Raw genomic sequence first — 17,868 nt, 5'->3', positions numbered from 1 at the left:
GGTAAACGTCATCGGCTTGGAAGTAAAGCACCGAGCCGCTCGAGTGCTTTCTCGTTGCCGAACGACGGAGACGCTGATCGGTATTACGATCCAGTACGATCATTACAGGAAAGTAGTCGGATTGACCCGCACGAAGATCGATGGTCTTTACTTTGCGGTTTTGGCCTTTGCTTTATTCCGACGTAATTGCTTGGAACGGGCGTTTTTGACCTGTCGGTATTTACGGCTTGATAACGTTTCCTCGATTTTTCAACTTTCAATTAGCCTCCATAAACAAAAATTGTACCACACAGACTCGTTTTCGAGAAACGTGCCAAAGTAATTGTTCTCGAGTACATATTGCTATGTAAGAAATGCAAATAGTTGGAGCAAATGTTATTTGGCACATAGCAAATTATACTCTCCTTCTGCGTTAACGTAATTCCGAACTTGCCAGCTTATATCACTCTCGCATCTAGTCCACGGCTACAATCGCATCATCGTTGCTTTCAGTCGCTTATATCGCTAATCAGTGTACCCCGTTTTGAATGGGCTTTTTATCCGCATACAAAGCGACCGTGTTTCGATTTAAGAGTTGAAAGAGAGGCGAGAGGACGCGGTCGACGTAATTTATTTTGCATAATAAGGTTCTCTTACCAGAATAAAAAAAAAGGTCTAAAAGAATCCTCCAGTCATTTCCATATTTACTGGCTTACTCGTGTAACGGTTACCTTATCTCGGCGCTGGAAATATCGTCTCGCTCGAAATTAATGAATGCACTGCAAATCGTGAATTGTGTTTCTTTCAAAACCCCAGCGTGCGTAATATTTAAAGACTTCAACGTTTCGTTTCTGTCGACTTTAGTACAGACATTCGTTTAACGGGTGTTTTTATCTTGAAACGTACGCGTTGTCTCGTCATGTAATTAATGGATGGAAGGAAGACACGGTCAGAATTACAAAATGTACTTTACACAATATCCCTGTTGCGCGTTTAATTAACCAAGTTGCAGCACATTTAACGCTCGGTTTTTGCACTTATTAGCATTTCTTGATGATCTCTTTACTTCGCCACGAGGCTTTAGCGTAATCTACTGTGTATCAAATGAGGAAATTAAATTCCAACAAAGCTTCTGACAAATTTCAAGCCGTAAATCGAGACAAGTTTCTCATTAATCTGTACACATCTTCAGACGAAAGATTAAATAATAAAACAAAATTAATAATAATAGTACAATCGAAGAATAACGCAAAAATATACAAAATTTTACATTACGTTGTCAAAAATTCTCGTCAGATTCAGTCCATTATTTAATATATGTATCTGTTTGTTAGCATCTGTCTTTAAAGGTACATAATGCACTTTAAGAGCTCTCTTCCATCGTAATCACGATACCGCTTGTCTCGAAAACCTCTCAATGTACCGAAACATTAAGAGAATCTGTCTCTCTCGCTGTTACGCCTTCCGGTTTGCCTCCCGCGTCTCGGAACAAAAAAAAAGAGATACGGCGTAGCCATCTTCAATGAAAATGATAAGCTGGCAAACTCGAGCATTAACCGCCTGTATCTTCCTGCCAGTTGAGAGTTGCAGGCCGATGCGTTCAACCGGCTTCAAGATAATCTGCTCCTCTCCCCTCGCCGTTCCCTCAAGATCCTCTCCCCTTTATTTCCCTCACTCCTTCGTCCCTCCCTCCGGTGTCGTCTGCCGTTCTCTCTTTCGCTTCCTCACTTCTGCCCTCGCAGTCGGGTGCGTGTACACTTTTACGCGGCTCTTTTACGGCACTTAGTCGCGGCTCGTTCTGCGCGCGGCAGAGGAGAGAAAAAGCCCTCCTCCAACGACCATTCATTCCGCGACGTCTGCAAGTGCGAGAATTATCGCGGTCTCGTTGGTGTCAGTGATCGGGGGTGCGATCTCGAGTTGGCGACAAGTGCGGCGAGCCATCTGGCATTGACAAGCCCGAGACTTTGAGTACCGATCCTCTCGCGTGTGATTAAATACGTCATCTGATTTACAGATCCTTACGCTACCTTGTAATAAAACCCGTCACTTCGACAAGTCTATGAGTGTGCGGCCACACATCGTTCGTACATGTACGAATGCGCGAGATAATGAACTGCTTCGTATTGTGCGAAGAGATCGCAAAGAACTCGAATTGAAGCGTTGTAATTACAGAGGTGAAAAATAATCGATTTCGTAACGCTTGTTCACAGACGAAAAGCCGTTGCTTGTACACAAGCTGTCTATCTGTAGGCAATCTTGGAAATAATTAGTTCAAAGCTGAGTTTATAAACAGTTTTTCATTACAACGACACTTGAGTTTGCTATTAATTATTTTCGTCTTATTAATCGTACAGTATCTAATCGAAAGCGCTCCAAGGAAATATAATTGATTTGAAGTGACGAATGCACAAAACTGATTCAAAATCGATGGACGGAAGATTGTGCTTAAGAAACGTTGTGGTAATATCGACAAACGCGCATTGCGATTTCTTTATCGAAGCCAATATTATTGCTTCTATACAGTAAACAACGTTTAAACAATAAAAATATTTCTAGTATTAGATACAGTACAGTGAACAAAAAAACACAGGAGCCACAAAGTTGAGTTTTGTTAGAGAAGAACGTACGAAACGCGTACGTCTACACGTGCTATTTAAATTTAATTGAGTAACAATCATTAGTTTCTTTCTAATGCATCAACAAATTTATTCAGAAATGCGTAAAACTATAATACGGCGAAACGAAGTGACTTATTCATAATAACGACAGATATTATAGTAAAATCAGCAGATACTAAAATGGAAGCGCTTTATCCCTACGATAAGTAACGATTTTTTCTTTCCCTTATCAAATTTAACCTTAGGTTTTCATCATGTTCGATAACGTATCTAAATGCACGGTCGGCGGCAGTGGCTCGCCTTTAGTTAAGGCCAAGAGCAGCCCGAACGTGTCAAAAGCGTCACTTTCACCCGCGAAAAAGCAGAATCAATCAAATCGGACGACAAATCCCGCGATTGCTGCGGTCAAACCACCCGGGAAATCGCCGATAGCCTCGAGGATATCCATCAAGATGACCAATGACACGATTAACTCGCCGCGTCGTGTCTCTAATAATTCGGATTCCTCGAAGTCCCGACTTACCTCGCCTTCGAAGCCCGCGAAACGATCCCCGAGCGAGACCCGACCGGATACGGCAAAAACTGTCTCATCTCCTGCGCGCGGCAACGACAAGAAGAAAGTTTGCAAGTCGGTCAGCTCGTCTCCCTCGTGCACGATATTAGAAGACAGAGCGTTGCTGAAGAAGGGCCTCACTTACACGCCTGACAAGATGCCGGCGAAGCCTGAGGCGCTGCAACGTAAGGGTACCCTGGATCGTTCAGTCAGCTTGAACTCCGTGTCCGCGGACAGTCAAACGAATCCCGCAATTTCGTCGCGATGGATTCCAGTACCGTTGGAAAGAAGATCGGTGGAGAAGGGAAGGAGGGCGGAATTGTCGCGAAAGGGTCTAACGTTCATGAACAGGTCTACCAGTCTCTGGAACGTTCAGACGCCGAAAGTGGATTATAATCAATGCAGGAAGTCTTACGGTGCGCCCGCGAGGCTGAACTCGGTCTCCAGGCCGAGCAAGATACCGCTTCCGGCGGCTCGATCTACCGGTCTCGGCCGATCTCTCGCCGATCTATCGCAAGTAGATCGCGTCGAAGAGCCGGTTGGCCAGATGATTAGCTTCGAGCTCGATCTCGACGCCGCGTCGGACGAGCGTATCTACGAGAACTGTCGCGAGACCCTTGATCGTACTTTGAAGCTGAGCACCCCGAGGATCTCGACGTCGACAAGTAACCTGGAAGAGAGAGCCGCGCGATTAATGGCACAGCTAGAGGACGACTTGGAACCTAAGGAGACGGTCGTATCTGTGGATGTCGTGGACGTCGCTCCTCCCCGTAGAACGGAAATTGTCTACGAGGATCGAGAGATCCAGCGCGACAACAAAACTATTATTGTAGAAAGATATGACTCTGAGGATAACAAGAGCAAGGAAAGCCCGAGAATTGACGAAGACTCGAAGAGGGAAACGACGATAATGGATATTTTAAAAGATAATGCAAAGTCGGAAGGAGACTTGAAGGAAAAGGAGTATGTTGTAAAAGAATATACGTCCAATCGGGTCAAGAATTATGAGAAGCCGGAAGAAATTGCCGAGAAGTCGAGGAGAAGCAAGGAGACTTCCATTCAGGAGCTGAGGCGTAACTGGGAGAGACAGAGCAGAGGTAATCAGAACTCTGACGCGAAAACGATCTACGTGGCGAGTTCCGGGAAAACCGTCAATCCGTCGAAGGCGGTTCGAAACGATGTTGTCGATGAGGCGAAGGAGACGAAGCGGAAGCAATGCGTCGACAAGAGAGCCAACGACATCGAGCATCTGGTCAACTTCTTCAATTGCAAGAACGCCGAAGCCTCCAAGGAATCTCCGCGGGAAGTTCTGATCAAGCCGAAACCCGCGGACGTTCCTGTCATTGAAACGCCCGCCGTCAAGAAGAACGAGCCAAAGAATGCAAATGAGTACAGCGGATACACATCGGACGGTAACAGTTCGGAAGATAGCGGCCACATAAGCAACGAGAACGAGGTGGAATGGAAGGAAACCATGGAGAACCAAAGTCGGAAAGAGACGAACGATTTCAAAGGACGGCAGTACTTCGATAGGATTGATCGGGACGACGACGTAAAGCTTTTCGACTCGACGATCGTTCGCAGACTGGTCGAGCCGGAAAAGGAGAACATTGTCGTTAACCGGGGAAGTCGTTTGACATCTTGCGACGAGAGCAGTATTGACTGTTGTCAACTCGATGACAAACGCTCTGAAAATGGGCGACAGGTCCGTCTTAAGTGTTTATAGCACAATCGTTAACTTTGAATACTGATAGCTCTCGGTAATTAGAAGGTTGACTAGATAATTAGGATGCCTCGGGTGTTGCGCACGTCGAGTATTGTTCATCATCACACTGAAAAAAATGTCTGGTTGAATATGGCCGAACCAGATAATTCCTGTAGGATTTACCAGAATTCCTGTAATCCTACAGAAATTCTGGTAAATCCTACAGGAATTCTGGTAAATCCTACAGGAATTATCTGGTTCGGCCATATTCAACCAGAAATTTTTTTCAGTGCATGTATATCGCGGCAAGAATCCCTATTTTGCTAATATCGCGATAATAAAGGGATCTGGCATAGCGGCATAAGTCGTCGGTTAAAATTAGACTTTCTTTCTTTAGTTAATACTTAAATTTTGTTAGAATTGTTGGAATTATCAAAGTCTCGCGAGACATGCCAATTTAATAATTCGCAACGATGCATAACAGGTAAAACTGAAAGTTACTTTGTCAACGTAACTGTTAATATATCCGCTACATTAGTTGCATAGTCTTATGTAAAAACATATCCTCTCGAATGCAATCGAGATATCTCGGTACACGGTGCGCCTTTACGCTCCAGAAGTTATATGTGTTCATCCTTCATTACCATACGAGATGAAAGCAGCTGAAAACTATGCCATGCATATTTTAACATTTACCACCGCCCCTGAACTCGGGTTTAATATGCAGTTTTTTTTCTTATTCGTATGTACGCAAATAGGCAAAATGCGCATTTAATAGACGCGAGCTTGACGGTAGAACATTAGTTACGGCTAGTCTAAGCGTCAATATTAATCGATGAGTAAATCGACGTCTACGTTTTTGTTCGCAGATATTCTTCAGATCGGGCGCCCTGGAACGATTGGAAGCTCAGAGAGACGAAAAGCTCACTGGCCACATCATTCTGCTGCAGGCGAGATGCAGAGGCTATTTAGCGCGGCGTAAACTCAACACTTTGAAAGTAGGTCGCTTATTCTCTTTCCGAATTGAAAGACGCCGCGTTACCGTGCTAAAATTTAGAAAGAAAGTTTTTAGTCGAACGTAAGAAATTGCAGACCAACACTTTCCCTCGTTTTACTCAAAAGAAATTAGCTTTCGTCTAAAAATTGCAATCTCATTCGTACTAATGGCTCTAAATCTACAAAGGATTTGCCGCGCGTTCATAGAGATTTCCGAGGGGTCTTTAATCTGGCAAATAATGAGAGAAAGATAGAGCGCCGTGGATGTCTTCGCGCCATTTAGCCTTTCTCAATAATAATTTACGACGCTTCAGCGACAATCTGTATAATGAAAATCCGGATCGAATTGTAAATTAAATTCCCTTGCAGCTGCAGGATCTTGCAGTGCGATGCATCCAGAGGAACGTGAGGAAGCTAATGTCCGTGCGAGAATGGCCTTGGTGGAGATTGTACGTGAAAGTCGCGCCCTTGTTAAACGTCCATCGGACCGAAGATCAACTAAAGGCGCGAACGGTGAGAGAGAGAGAGATTTTCCATATAATACATACGTTCTGCATATAATCGATCTTCAAATTTCTTTTTTGTTTCCATTTCAATAGGAAGAGCTCGAGCTTCTCAGGGCAAAAGTGGAACGCTTGGAACAGGAACGCAATCACCTGAAGCATGACAACGACAAGCTGGAGGCGAAGGTAAGCTAACGCAGCGATACTACATGGATATTCACTTTTAATTGCGCAACGTCGTTTTTTTTTCCACGACGGTTAAAATACCCCGAGTAGCTTAAACGCCCGTTACTTGAACCGGGCTGTGTGAATTGCGCCTCTCCGTTCTGGCTATCTACCACAACGATTTTGCGTGCGACCGCATGATGAACTTAATAGAGGCAGTCTCGAAGGATACATTAAGCTCAAACTGCCCGATTAGGCATTCGCGGCACGCACGCCGCGCAATTGGGTTAAGCACGCCAGACGGCTCGTGTCGGGCGTGCGCAACTATTATCGTGACTAGACTGTGCGTTACATTACCATTCTTATCCGCGGCTAATGCACAAGAACACTGGCAATCAACGCTTCTTCATAAGAGGAACAGCCGCTCGAGGAAGCACCGCTCCGCGCCTTCTTATCGTTTAACAATGAATAATTAAACGATATCGTTTGTTAGTCGCCAGTAGTAAACGCCACTAAATCTCGCGTAACAATTTTTCTTCCCGTCTCGCATTAGCACATCTCATACTGTTATATTTTACGGCGCGGTAGTTTTCCTTCCCGTCTCTCTTCATCGGTACCCCTGTTATAAATAGAGAGTTCCTGAATTTTCTATCAAAATGCGCTAGTTCTACGTCCCGCTTTCCAGATATTTTTCTCACGAAATCTACGGAGAAACCTGGCGAATAGCCAGAATCACCGTCTCGCACGTTTCCCTGCGTCTTCCTCTCCCTCGTCGGTCCTCTCTTTCTCGCCGTCTTTCCCTGAGAATAACTCGGAGGTGACCGCCTCCTCCACCGGGCGCCTCCGGCGGCGAATCGGCCGGCCCAGGAAGAGGCAGTTGCTTCGCGACTCCTTGTCGACACGGGCGTCCTCGGTGTCGTTCGGCGTTACGCAATTCACCGTAGTAATGTAACGAGCCTCCGACATCTCGGCTGTTAATCTCAGCAAAGAGAATGAAGCTGCGAAAGAAAGCCGATTAAAATGCCAACTCCGCGACGGCATCAGCTCCGAAAGTTCAGTCAATCCCATCTCTCGCCTCCATGATTGGATCGATCGTACGAACCGATATCCTCGAGTCTTGATTTTCACGTCCCTGCGCCAACGTACTCGTCAAGATGCCTTCTGTACCAACGAGGTACCCTGGTACTCCTCCTCCGTCTCACAATAGTCGGCGTCTGAACGTATTAACATCTACCAGCTCCGACGAGTCGCTCGAAAGAAACGACTCGATGAGCAATGGCTTACCGAGTTTATCCAACTCCGCGACGGGTCTGGCGAAAAGACCACCTCTGCCGCCGCACTGTAACCACCAGAAGAGACCGTCCTCGAGCAGAGGATACATCGCCGGTAATACGACCCGTACGATGCGGAGTCCTTCCCCGTGCAGCGTTTCTTCCAGCGTCTCCTATCGCGCGAAATCCCTATCAGCCGGGATAAGATCGCCGTCCGTTTCTTCCTCGCGAAGCCGGTTGTCTCAGCTGGACTCGCCGACCTTTTCGACTCCGCCGCGGCGAACTTATCCTCGCGAGAGCACGCGTTCGCCGTCGACGGAGGACGTTCTGGTCAAGGAACAGGCGCCGGTAGTCTTCGACGCGAGTCTCAACTTCGTCCTGGGTTGCGAACGGCAGAGGGTGAAGCAATCCTTCAGACCTACCGCGTCCCACTTGGATTCGTCCACCGCCTCGTCGTATCTCACATCGAAGATCTCCCAGTTTTTAAAACGCACCGATCACATCATGGACGAGTGGCGAAGCCTCGGTCACAGGGACGAAATAAGCGACGAGCCGATAAGTTTGCCGCACGCGCGCGACAATACTCGCAGCGTGATCGGCAGGAGCCAGAGCGCCACGAATATCATGATACGCGGCTATCAGTATTACAGCAGATCGAATAGCGTAGCGAAGAGTCCTTCGAGGCGCTCTCTGTCCCGCGCCTCGGAAGACCGTACCTCAGATGGAATGCAGGAGGTAACGTAACGTGCAGAGCAACAATAGCTTCGTTTTGGTCACAAATCGGAAGCTTTTTCCATAAATGTATATAACTTGTCTTACTTCAACTTTCGAAACATCTAAAATTGAAATACTCACGCACACAGAACGCAGAAAGAACGAGGCATAAGTAATGTTGATCCGTGGTTCGCGTTATAGCGTGTCGTATTCGATTTCCTTACGCAATATGCGTTTTTCTGTTCCAGCTGAGCGAGATGACCGCGGACTTCGCGGAGGAGCATTCTACGTCGACGCTGGCGGCGGAGAGGATCGACGCCGAGACTTCGGAGCGGCTGCGGCTCGAGCGCGAGTTGCAGGATGTAACCGAGGCCAACAAGAATCTTCAGCAGACGACCGAACGGCTGGAGATGGAATTGCTCTACGCGAGGGCTGCCGATTTGAACGGGGTCGCTTCCGACGGCGAGGAAGGCGAGGACGGCGGTGTTTATAGGCAACGGTACGAGCACGCTATCCGGGAACTCGAGTTCACCAAGAGGAAAATGGCGCAGCAGCACGAGGACGATCTGGAGCAACTGGTCGGACTGAAGAAACAATTGGAAAAGAAGGTACGTAAAGTTATTCCTATTATGACGAGCATCGCCTTCATCGCCGTCTTCTCGTTTCGCCGAACAGTTGGCCGATGCTTACGAAGAAGTGGAGGAGCAACGACAAGTCGTCGGACAGTGGAAGCGACGAGTTCAGAAACTGAACGGCGAGATGCACGATCTCAGATTGCTGCTGGAGGAACAGACCGCTAGGAACAATCTCCTCGAGAAGAAGCAGCGCAAGTGAGTAGCAGGCAATAAGTCAACGAAATTACAAGACTCTGCGCGAATTGCGGGCTCTGTCACGCTGTGAGATATACTCGCGCATTTAATCCGCGGCTAATGGTCGGCGAGTCCGTATCGGATGGTAGCTCGCTCTATTCTCATTTCACTCGTGGCAACAAGTGTCTCTGGCACTTGGCCAGGCCGGTGACGCCACCCGATGTATACGGGCAGCGTACGGCGACGCGTTCGGTGTGTCTGTAAATCACGATTGACCGTTTGCGAAGGTAGCTTCCTGTTAATCTAAATGCAGCACGCGCCCGCTGGTGGTTAAAGCCGATCTCGTTACAACAGCGAGATTGGATTTGTTCCCGAAATCTCTCCCCTGTCAGTTCATTCCTCAATACATATTCAAAGCTTCATTTACGTTACATTTCAACATAAATTTATTTATTATTTATTCATTTATTAATTTATTAAATTTCAATGGATCGTTGTACATACAAAATTTTTAAGTGCGTTTTTCTTGCAGAATATTATAAAAACTTAATGTCTTTGAATAAAAAATATTTATCTATTTTTACGAATATACGAGAAACGAAATATCAAATTTGTTAAATATCATTGCGAAATCAACATTTTTCACTTATGCTAATTAATCACATTTAGGTTTGATTCGGAAACCCAGAATCTGATGAACGACCTTAGACAAGAGAAAGCACAACGTGAAAGATTAGCGAGGGAAAAGGAGATCGCGATCGCGGAAAAATTCACAGTGGAACAGAATCTGAGCGTGAGTAAATTTTTCTTCTCATTTCCCTCGTTTTCCCAGCTTAAGAAAGTTGAATACAATATTATACATATCTGAGTATATTATTATGCATATAATAGGACGCAAGATTAGAGATTGAGCTGAAGGAGGAAAGACTTCGCACATTGACTCAGGAGTTAGAGGAGCTGACTTTCGGCGGTAAAACGGAAGAAGAAGTTGCGCAATTGAAAAAGGCAAAGCATGAATTGGAGAAACGCGCCAAGGACCAAGAAGAAGAGTTAGACGATCTGGCCGGTCAAGTGCAGCTGCTCGAGCAGGCGAAGCTCAGGTTGGAGATGAGTATCGAGCAGCAACGCAAGGAAATGCGAAAAGAAATGCAGCAACGCGACGAAGAGCTGGAAGACGTTCGCGGAAACGCGCACAAAAAGGTTAAAGCTCTCGAGTCGCAGTTGGAGAACGAACATGAAGAGAGGACGATTCTTTTAAGAGAAAAGCACGAATTAGAGCGCCGTTTGGTGGCTCTGGAGGAACAAGATCGAGCCGATCGCGCAGCGGAAGCTGAGACCATGCAAAGGTGATTGTCAAAATGTTACATGTTTTCTTTCCTATTTTGTTCCGCAATTTATTCTACAAAAATTCCTTTCTCTCTCTGCATAATAAGAATTGAACCTATAAAATTCATTACATTTGCATGATTGAACAGATTGAAGAGAGACCTGAAGAGAACGAAGGCATTGCTCAGGGATGCACAAACGATGCTCGAAAGATCCAAAGGCGATTCGACGGGTAAAGCCGCGTTGCGTCAATTGAAAAATCAATTGGAAGACGCGGAGTGCGCCCGTGCGGTGGCGATTAAAGCGAAACAGGCGTTGGAGCAGGAGCTAAACGAAACGCAAGCAAGTCTGGAAGAAGCTATGCGACAGCGTTCCGAAGCGGAGGAGCGAGCCAATGCGGCCAATCGCGAACGTTCAGAGCTGCTGTCTCAGTTAGAAGAAAACGAGGAGGAGCTTGCCGAAGTACGTTCCTTTGTTCTACACCTTCGAAAAGAGAAAGTTAATATTAATAGTAACATTATTAATTGATTTTCATGAACTTCTAGCGTCTATAAAGTGAGCAACGGTTTTTACAAAATTTCCAACTTAGCAGTGGCTATGTTGCTCTTTAAAATAAAATTTATACATATATAGATATAAAAGATCTTGGGTGGATAGAGATGAAAAGTTTTAAATGGATTTTATGCCCCAATTACAGGTCTTAAAGAAGTATCGAGCCGCGGTGCAACAAGTTTCCGCGGAGCAAGGACAATTGCAGGAAGCACAAGTGCAAATCGCCGCACTCGAGGCGGAGAAGTCGTCGCTGAAGGACCAACTGGCGGAACTAACGCAGCGATTAGAATCAGTGGAGCAACTCGGTGATCCAACGGCAAACAGTCTTGCCACTAGACGTTTAGAGTTCCGTGCCAAGGAGCTCGAAAGCAAGCTCGAATTGGAACAGACCACGAGAGCGCGGTTGGAGGTATTATTGGAATTCTGCCTTTCACGATTAACTATCAATTATTCCATTTTATTGAAAGTATAAAAAGAACTACTATTCTCTTTAAATTGATTTTTTCCCCAAATTTGTAAGCATTAAACGAATAAATGGACATTACGGTAATCACTTGCCCCGTTTCCGTTTTCACAGACGCAAATAGCACGATTAAAGGAAAGCGTCGACAAGTTACAAACCGAATCGGCTTTACTCAGAACGAAGGAGCAGACCGCCCAAGACGCGGCGAGACGACTGCAACGATCTTTGCGCGACGCGCGCGACGAGGGTAGCGCGGCGATATCGCGAGAGCAGGAGGCTGTACGTGCTCGTCGCGACATAGAAAAGTCTTTGGAAGCCGCGGAGGCTGAGACCAAGGTGGCTAGAGACGACCTCAGATTGGCGCTGCAAAGGATCGACGATTTACAGAGTGCTATTCAAGGGGAACTTGACTTGGACTGCAGCGAGGAAGCTACCAGCGAGAACAGTGACAGGTAATATATGAAAATATGCAATACGTGAAAAAATGGAATAATGATTTCAAACGCGTTTTGCACATATTGACATTCCATTTGTTAAAGAATCCTGTTGCCACTGTTTGATTGGGTTATAAAAGAAGAAAAAAATGTTTTTAGTGATTGATCCGAGCCATCGTCGGACTTCGAGTCCGATCAAAATGAAGTTACGACTGAATCAGGATCAATAAATCAGATCGTAGATGGACTTCCGCGCACCCGAGACATCGAATAGAACGTGAATCTTATAGCTGCCCGTATTTAATGTACGATCATGAAAGTGATAGATCACAGTCTGAAGAGACGAAAGACTGGCAAAGCTTACGAAGAGCCGGTGACAGCTCGCGGTCGCGATTGCAATTTTGTGCTACTCGAAGAACGCTAGTGAGGGAGAGTCGGCGCTCTTTCTAGACTGTTATAGGGAATAAAGTCATTTCGAAAGCGAACCAAACTAGCGCAGGAGCTAGTATGTGGGTGACGAAATCAAACTTACGAAGTAACGGCCGTTAAGCTAATTAATTGCGTGGCCACTCTCTACGAGCAATGATAAACTTTTTAGGTGCTAACTATGTATAATTCCCTGAAAATGCCGATGTCGTGGCTGTCTATCGTGCGTCCGCGGTGCTATTATCTTATGTCTGTTTTCTGAAACGTCGATGACACACAACGACGTCGTTCCTTTCCAGTCTTCCACGGGAATTCGAGCCGTTTCTTCGCACGCGAGACGTGAATGCTGATGAGAATTGCGCGCATTGTGCTGTCGGACAAAAATCGAAGCGTAGCATTTTTGATACAAGTAAATAAAAAGTTTCGTGTCTCTTCTTTAGAAAAGTATAAATAGGAATTTCGCTTTGCGAAGTGACAAATTGAAACTTTATTCTCGGTTTTAATATCGACGACACGATATTTGAATTTTATACGTGCTTTTGTTCGACAGCACGTGTATGTCTCACGCGTAAATTTTCTTAACGCGAAATTAGCTCGAGCACGATCTTCTACATCGGGAAGGACACGTTGCGCTTTTTATCCTTGCGATCCACTGCCATCAGGCTCGATTCTGTTTCATAGTTTGTATAGAAAGGAATGGAAGAGAAGGAAAGCACGATAGAGAAAGAGAGGAAGTCGCATGCCACGACTCGAACTGGGGCTTTGGTTTCGTGTAAGGATTCTCGTGTAACTTATTGCTTTGTAAAATGCAGATCTCCTATTTAATTACTCGAGAGTGTTTCTTTGTCGTACCGCATCCCCGAAAACCGCGTCTCCCAAACCCTAAAGTCGCCCTGAAGTTTGATCGGTAAAGCAACGGACAAAAAGTTGGCGGGAAGAAGTCAAAGAGGAAGAAACAGAGATGAGAGATGAGATAGCCGGCACGAGTTGGTTATCAAATTAACCATCACACATAAACCGAGTCACGCATACACGCGATCACTGCCTCGTCCTCTTCGACTTTCTTCTTTGAACCGTCAGACATTGATTTCCCGCGGGATAGCCTTGCTCGCCAAAGTTCCAAAGTAAAGTTAAGCTCTTTTCCTTCTGTTCACCGCACTCCGTTCCCTCTCAGCTCATCCAATCGCACTCTGTTTCTTCATCACTTCCGTAGCCAGACTCTCTCTCTCTCAGTTAGATGAATAAAGTGAAGGACGGCAATTAAATTGCGACTAAGTTGCTGTCGCCCCCATGACAACAGCGAGGACAAGCGAGGATGGATGTGCATTTAGACTGCGAAATCATTCTCTTCTAGAGGTAAGTCTTCATAAGCCTATTAAGCCGCGAAAATAATTAGACTGTAACGGCGCCGCGTCGCGAATAATTTTGCAGAAGGCACAAATTGTTTAAAAGACCCTGATAATTTTGTTACATATAACTTTTTGACGCACACGTGCACGGTGGGATGTATCGATTGTCTTTTACAGTGCAACTGGCAAGCAACAATAAACAACGTAATTTTATCTACCTTCGTAACTCGATCATTTCATGCGGTGTCGATCGATGTCGCGCATATCAAACTTTTATCTTTCTATCTCGCTGACATTCGCCCAGTATTGATATAACATATAGTAGCTTTGATCGGTTCAAGAATTTTACATATATACATGTATTTTGCATGAAACGAGTAAAAATTCTGCCCCGGCACGACTCCTCATTAGAGATTACGTTACGCGCACGACTTCCATTCGCGACTCGCTCCGATTAATTACCGCGCCATATGAGGAGCTAAAGCATAAGCGTGTGCGTCGAGAAGCACGTAATTGTCGCTATTAGCGAGTCAGAGAACAACGCAAAAGCAAAATTAGTAGAGCTCGTCACGAGGAAAATGCGAAAAAAAAAGAAAATTATCACGACACGTAGCTTCTACCATATCATATTGTTGTGTACTTCGTGGAACGTTTGATAGAATACTTTAAGATTCTTTGCAGTAATTTTCTCTATGTCTCTTATGTATTACAAAATCGCGGAAGCAAGTTTTATAAAAAATTCACCTTATTAGTGTGACCTTTAATGCGAAATTATCGCTCGTTCGAAAAATTGACGATAAGCAGAAACAAAAGTGCTCCTTATAATCTTCTTACATCATCCAGAAGACACGTTAAAAATGCTGCAACGGATATTGGGTAATTTTCAAGTCCTTCATAAATGACAAGCTATTTGAAGCGAAGTGCGCTTCTTATCTTTTAGAAAATCGCGAAAGCAAGTTTTATGAAAAATTCGTTTTATTAAATAACTCGACCTGTAATGCAAAGCGGTCGCTCATTCGAAAAATTGGCGGTAAGTAAAAGTAAAAGTCGCGTGGTTCGGTTTTCCTGCATCATCCAGAAGGTTATTTAACATAATTTTCGAGCACATAAATGATGAGCTATTTGAAGTGAACTCAACAGATTAATCTGGCGTTCGCTAATTTGTTATTACATATTTTGCAATTGATTTGTACCTATTCACTCGCTAATTTGCATCATAACCAGTGATCACTACTTAATCCGCTATACAGAGAGCCCGAGCCTCACGAGTTTGTGCTGGTTTAATAGTAACATTTAGCAGTCTAGTTTAACGACTGTCAATCCTGGTCGTAAATCAGTCGTTTGTGCAAGTTGTCATTGCGTTATCATTGCTGAAAGGCTCACAATGAAGCTGTAACCAGTTCGCTCGATGGCGCAAACCGACTCTTCAAATAAAAATTTCACGCTTTTTCAACACACAATGATCAACGCCTGTGTTAATTAACTCTTTATTATTGAAATTCTAATATTTCACTCGCGATTAATGCTCGTAGTATCAGCTGCGCGATTCTGGTACGCATTATAAAAGAACAGTAAACAAAACATAAATAATATTCTATTTCACTTGAAAAGTTGTGCAACTGGGAAAATATTTGCACTTTTATTTGCACCGGTGTCTTCGTAAATAAATCGATCCTCATGTGGCGCCGTTAAAGAAGAACCAACGCGCCGCGGTTTCTTTCTTTAAAGAATCGTAAATATCTTTGACGAGTGTTTCACGCGTCAACGGCTTTTCACAAAGCTTCAGCAACATTTCGTTTCAATTTGTCAACTTTAAATAATGGGCTAAATAAAGAACATCAAATAATATGAAAAAGAGCAACGAAATAGCTACGCGAACATGTGCAATTCGTATCTTGAAGGATAGTGAATGGGACAATTAAAAATGTGGAATTTTAATATAAGAGATCTACGTAGTCAGGGAGGGTTGGCACTTATTAACTCTCGCCGAGCAATTCGCGAAAATTTACAAGAACGTACATCATGGAGAATGTACGTTGACTTCACTGCGAAAATTCTCTCTCTCTCCTCTCTCTCTCTCTCTGTCTCTGTCGTCTGGCTTTTACACCTTCGAAACTAAAAAAAACCTGTAACAAATAGCAGCCTCATTACGCGGCTTATGAAACAGCAGATAATACCACTGAAATATTCATTATTCTAAGTGAATTGTGTTTTTAAACAAGGAATTGGTAATTTCACGACATCGTACACGACGGAGTATCCCATACATAATTTAATCCTACACTTGCAATGAGCGCGACAATTATGACTCGCGTGACACAGTGTCGATACGAATCAGGGATTACCGCGAACCGTGTCTTATGTACGGCAAGCGTGTTACATACGCGTTACATAGCGCCTCATGAATTTTTCATCGCGAACGTGTAACCGTCCACAGGCCTGTGAAACGTCGAAAGTCATTGCTCTTGTCGGGAGATCAATAAGAGGGTGAAAAATCGCGCGTCTCGCAAAGATTAATGTCTTATATAATCCCGCATTGGCGCTGATTTATTCCGCATAATACGACGTGTAGCGCACTCGTTACGGCAGTACAGTTCCGCAAAATCGAACGTGACTCGCCTGAAGCCTAACCGAGGCGAAATTCGCACCAATGCGAATTTAATCAAATCGGCTTCTGCACATTTGCGAAGCGGCACCGCAAATCTTCCTACAAGAATCATCCCTGATACTTATTTTATCGAGCCCGATAACATCTTATCGCTAAAATCCGTCAACTGTCACGCGAAAAGCCTAATGAACGTCCCTTCCTTCACTTCTAATATCTGCTCCTATCCTTTGATATGGAAAAAAAGAGATTTAATAGATGTCTGACTGCTCCGGACGGATAAATGGATTTATCACTGAACTCAGATAGAAAAAAACAGATTAAAGGAACGCGGGGGATTGAAACATCGATATTTCATCGAATTCGTTATATGAGCTTTGGATGTCATTCTGTATCTCGACACAGTGCTTTGTACGCACTAGATACGCAGAAAAATTATAGAAAAACGTATAAGTAATCCGCAAACTATACGAAATGAATAAAAATAATATATCGATAAGTTACATAGACATTTAGAGTATTTTGTACGAATAATCTGCTCGCGAGGTAAAACGGTCTTGTTTATCATATAAATTGTTATAATCAAATAAAAACCGTTCAGTCACTTTGTAGAACCGGTTAACCGGTTACGCGTTACATATTTCTTTTTAATAAATCATAGAGATAAAAGAATTTCATAGAGATGTAATAGATTTTAATTTCATTATATCTATCAAAAAAGTTGCTACGCTACACTTTGTTAAATACTGCGAAACAACGAAGCCGGATGTAACGTTAACGAGCGGACAGGCAAATAGACGCGTGTTCTTTACTTCGGAGCGGAGGGAAAAGTCAAAAGAGGCAGGTCGATATTTTCGCCAGGCTCGTTTCGCCGTGCAAATGGCGTGCGCGCCACTTTAAATTTTAATCGCTCCGAGCGGCGGGCGTCTCCGCACACATTCGTGCCTTTATAAAAGCGACATAATGAGCGCGCGAGCGCGCGGACCCCGGGCTCCGGGCGACGCCGATTAACTGAGGATTACTTTAATTAACTTTACGCTCGCAACGTAACGACGCGGAGCGCGGCTCAAGCCCGAGCGAGCGCGATTCCTCGCCGGAACACGAATCGCGTCGCGTTACGTCCCGTTTAAGATCGAAGATCTTTGCGCTCCGCGCAACTCGTAGCAACCAGTTGTTGAACAGAAATAGTTAAGATAACGACGATTTACGTCATTATAAGGGACACATTCTGAAGCAATTTGTCGCGAAATGCATTAAATCGGTAAAGAGACTTGCCATTACTTTATTCGAGAGAGGAGTAAATTTGTTTAGTACAACTCTCTCTCTCTCTCTCTCTCTCTCTCTCTCTCTCTCTCTCTCTCTCTCTCTCTCTCTCTCTCGCTCTCTCGCTCTCTCGCTCT

The 17,868-nt window shown here is 44.6% G+C and overlaps 2 protein-coding genes across 10 annotated transcripts in view; both read left to right on the top strand.

Moving 5' to 3' along the window:
• Positions 1-13,340, top strand: part of LOC105559770 (unconventional myosin-XVIIIa-like) — a 56,677-nt gene extending 43,337 nt beyond the window's left edge. For 4 of the 7 annotated variants that reach the window (XM_012008331.1, XM_012008330.1, XM_012008332.1 and 1 more), the window contains 11 exons: positions 5,725-5,853; positions 6,221-6,364; positions 6,451-6,540; positions 8,753-9,112; positions 9,180-9,334; positions 9,983-10,106; positions 10,205-10,659; positions 10,789-11,101; positions 11,337-11,600; positions 11,769-12,106; positions 12,248-13,340. In XM_012008331.1, coding sequence (XP_011863721.1) covers positions 5,725-5,853; positions 6,221-6,364; positions 6,451-6,540; positions 8,753-9,112; positions 9,180-9,334; positions 9,983-10,106; positions 10,205-10,659; positions 10,789-11,101; positions 11,337-11,600; positions 11,769-12,106; positions 12,248-12,254 — 2,379 coding nt within the window. In that variant the 3' untranslated portion in view covers positions 12,255-13,340. Of the gene's footprint in view, positions 1-1,705; positions 2,440-2,842; positions 4,856-5,724; positions 5,854-6,220; positions 6,365-6,450; positions 6,541-7,330; positions 8,526-8,752; positions 9,113-9,179; positions 9,335-9,982; positions 10,107-10,204; positions 10,660-10,788; positions 11,102-11,336; positions 11,601-11,768; positions 12,107-12,247 lie in introns of those variants that run through there. The other 3 variants (XM_012008334.1, XM_012008333.1, XM_012008335.1) reach the window with 3 other exon arrangements.
• Positions 13,341-13,434: 94 nt separating this feature from the next.
• Positions 13,435-17,868, top strand: part of LOC105559767 (facilitated trehalose transporter Tret1-like) — a 15,074-nt gene continuing 10,640 nt past the window's right edge. For all 3 annotated transcript variants that reach the window (XR_001008773.1, XR_001008772.1, XM_012008317.1), the window contains exon 1: positions 13,435-13,870. Coding sequence is in view for 1 of the 3 variants with exons in the window: in XM_012008317.1 (XP_011863707.1) it covers positions 13,805-13,870 (66 nt within the window). In the remaining 2 variants the exon portion in view is untranslated. The remainder of the gene's footprint in view (positions 13,871-17,868) is intronic.

The sequence above is a fragment of the Vollenhovia emeryi genome, unplaced genomic scaffold (assembly GCF_000949405.1).
Source record: "Vollenhovia emeryi isolate VEMERY1.0 unplaced genomic scaffold, V.emery_V1.0 DF939255.1, whole genome shotgun sequence".
In the NCBI taxonomy this organism is placed as follows: Eukaryota; Metazoa; Arthropoda; class Insecta; order Hymenoptera; family Formicidae; genus Vollenhovia; species Vollenhovia emeryi.
This window is presented reverse-complemented; position numbering and strand designations above follow the sequence as displayed.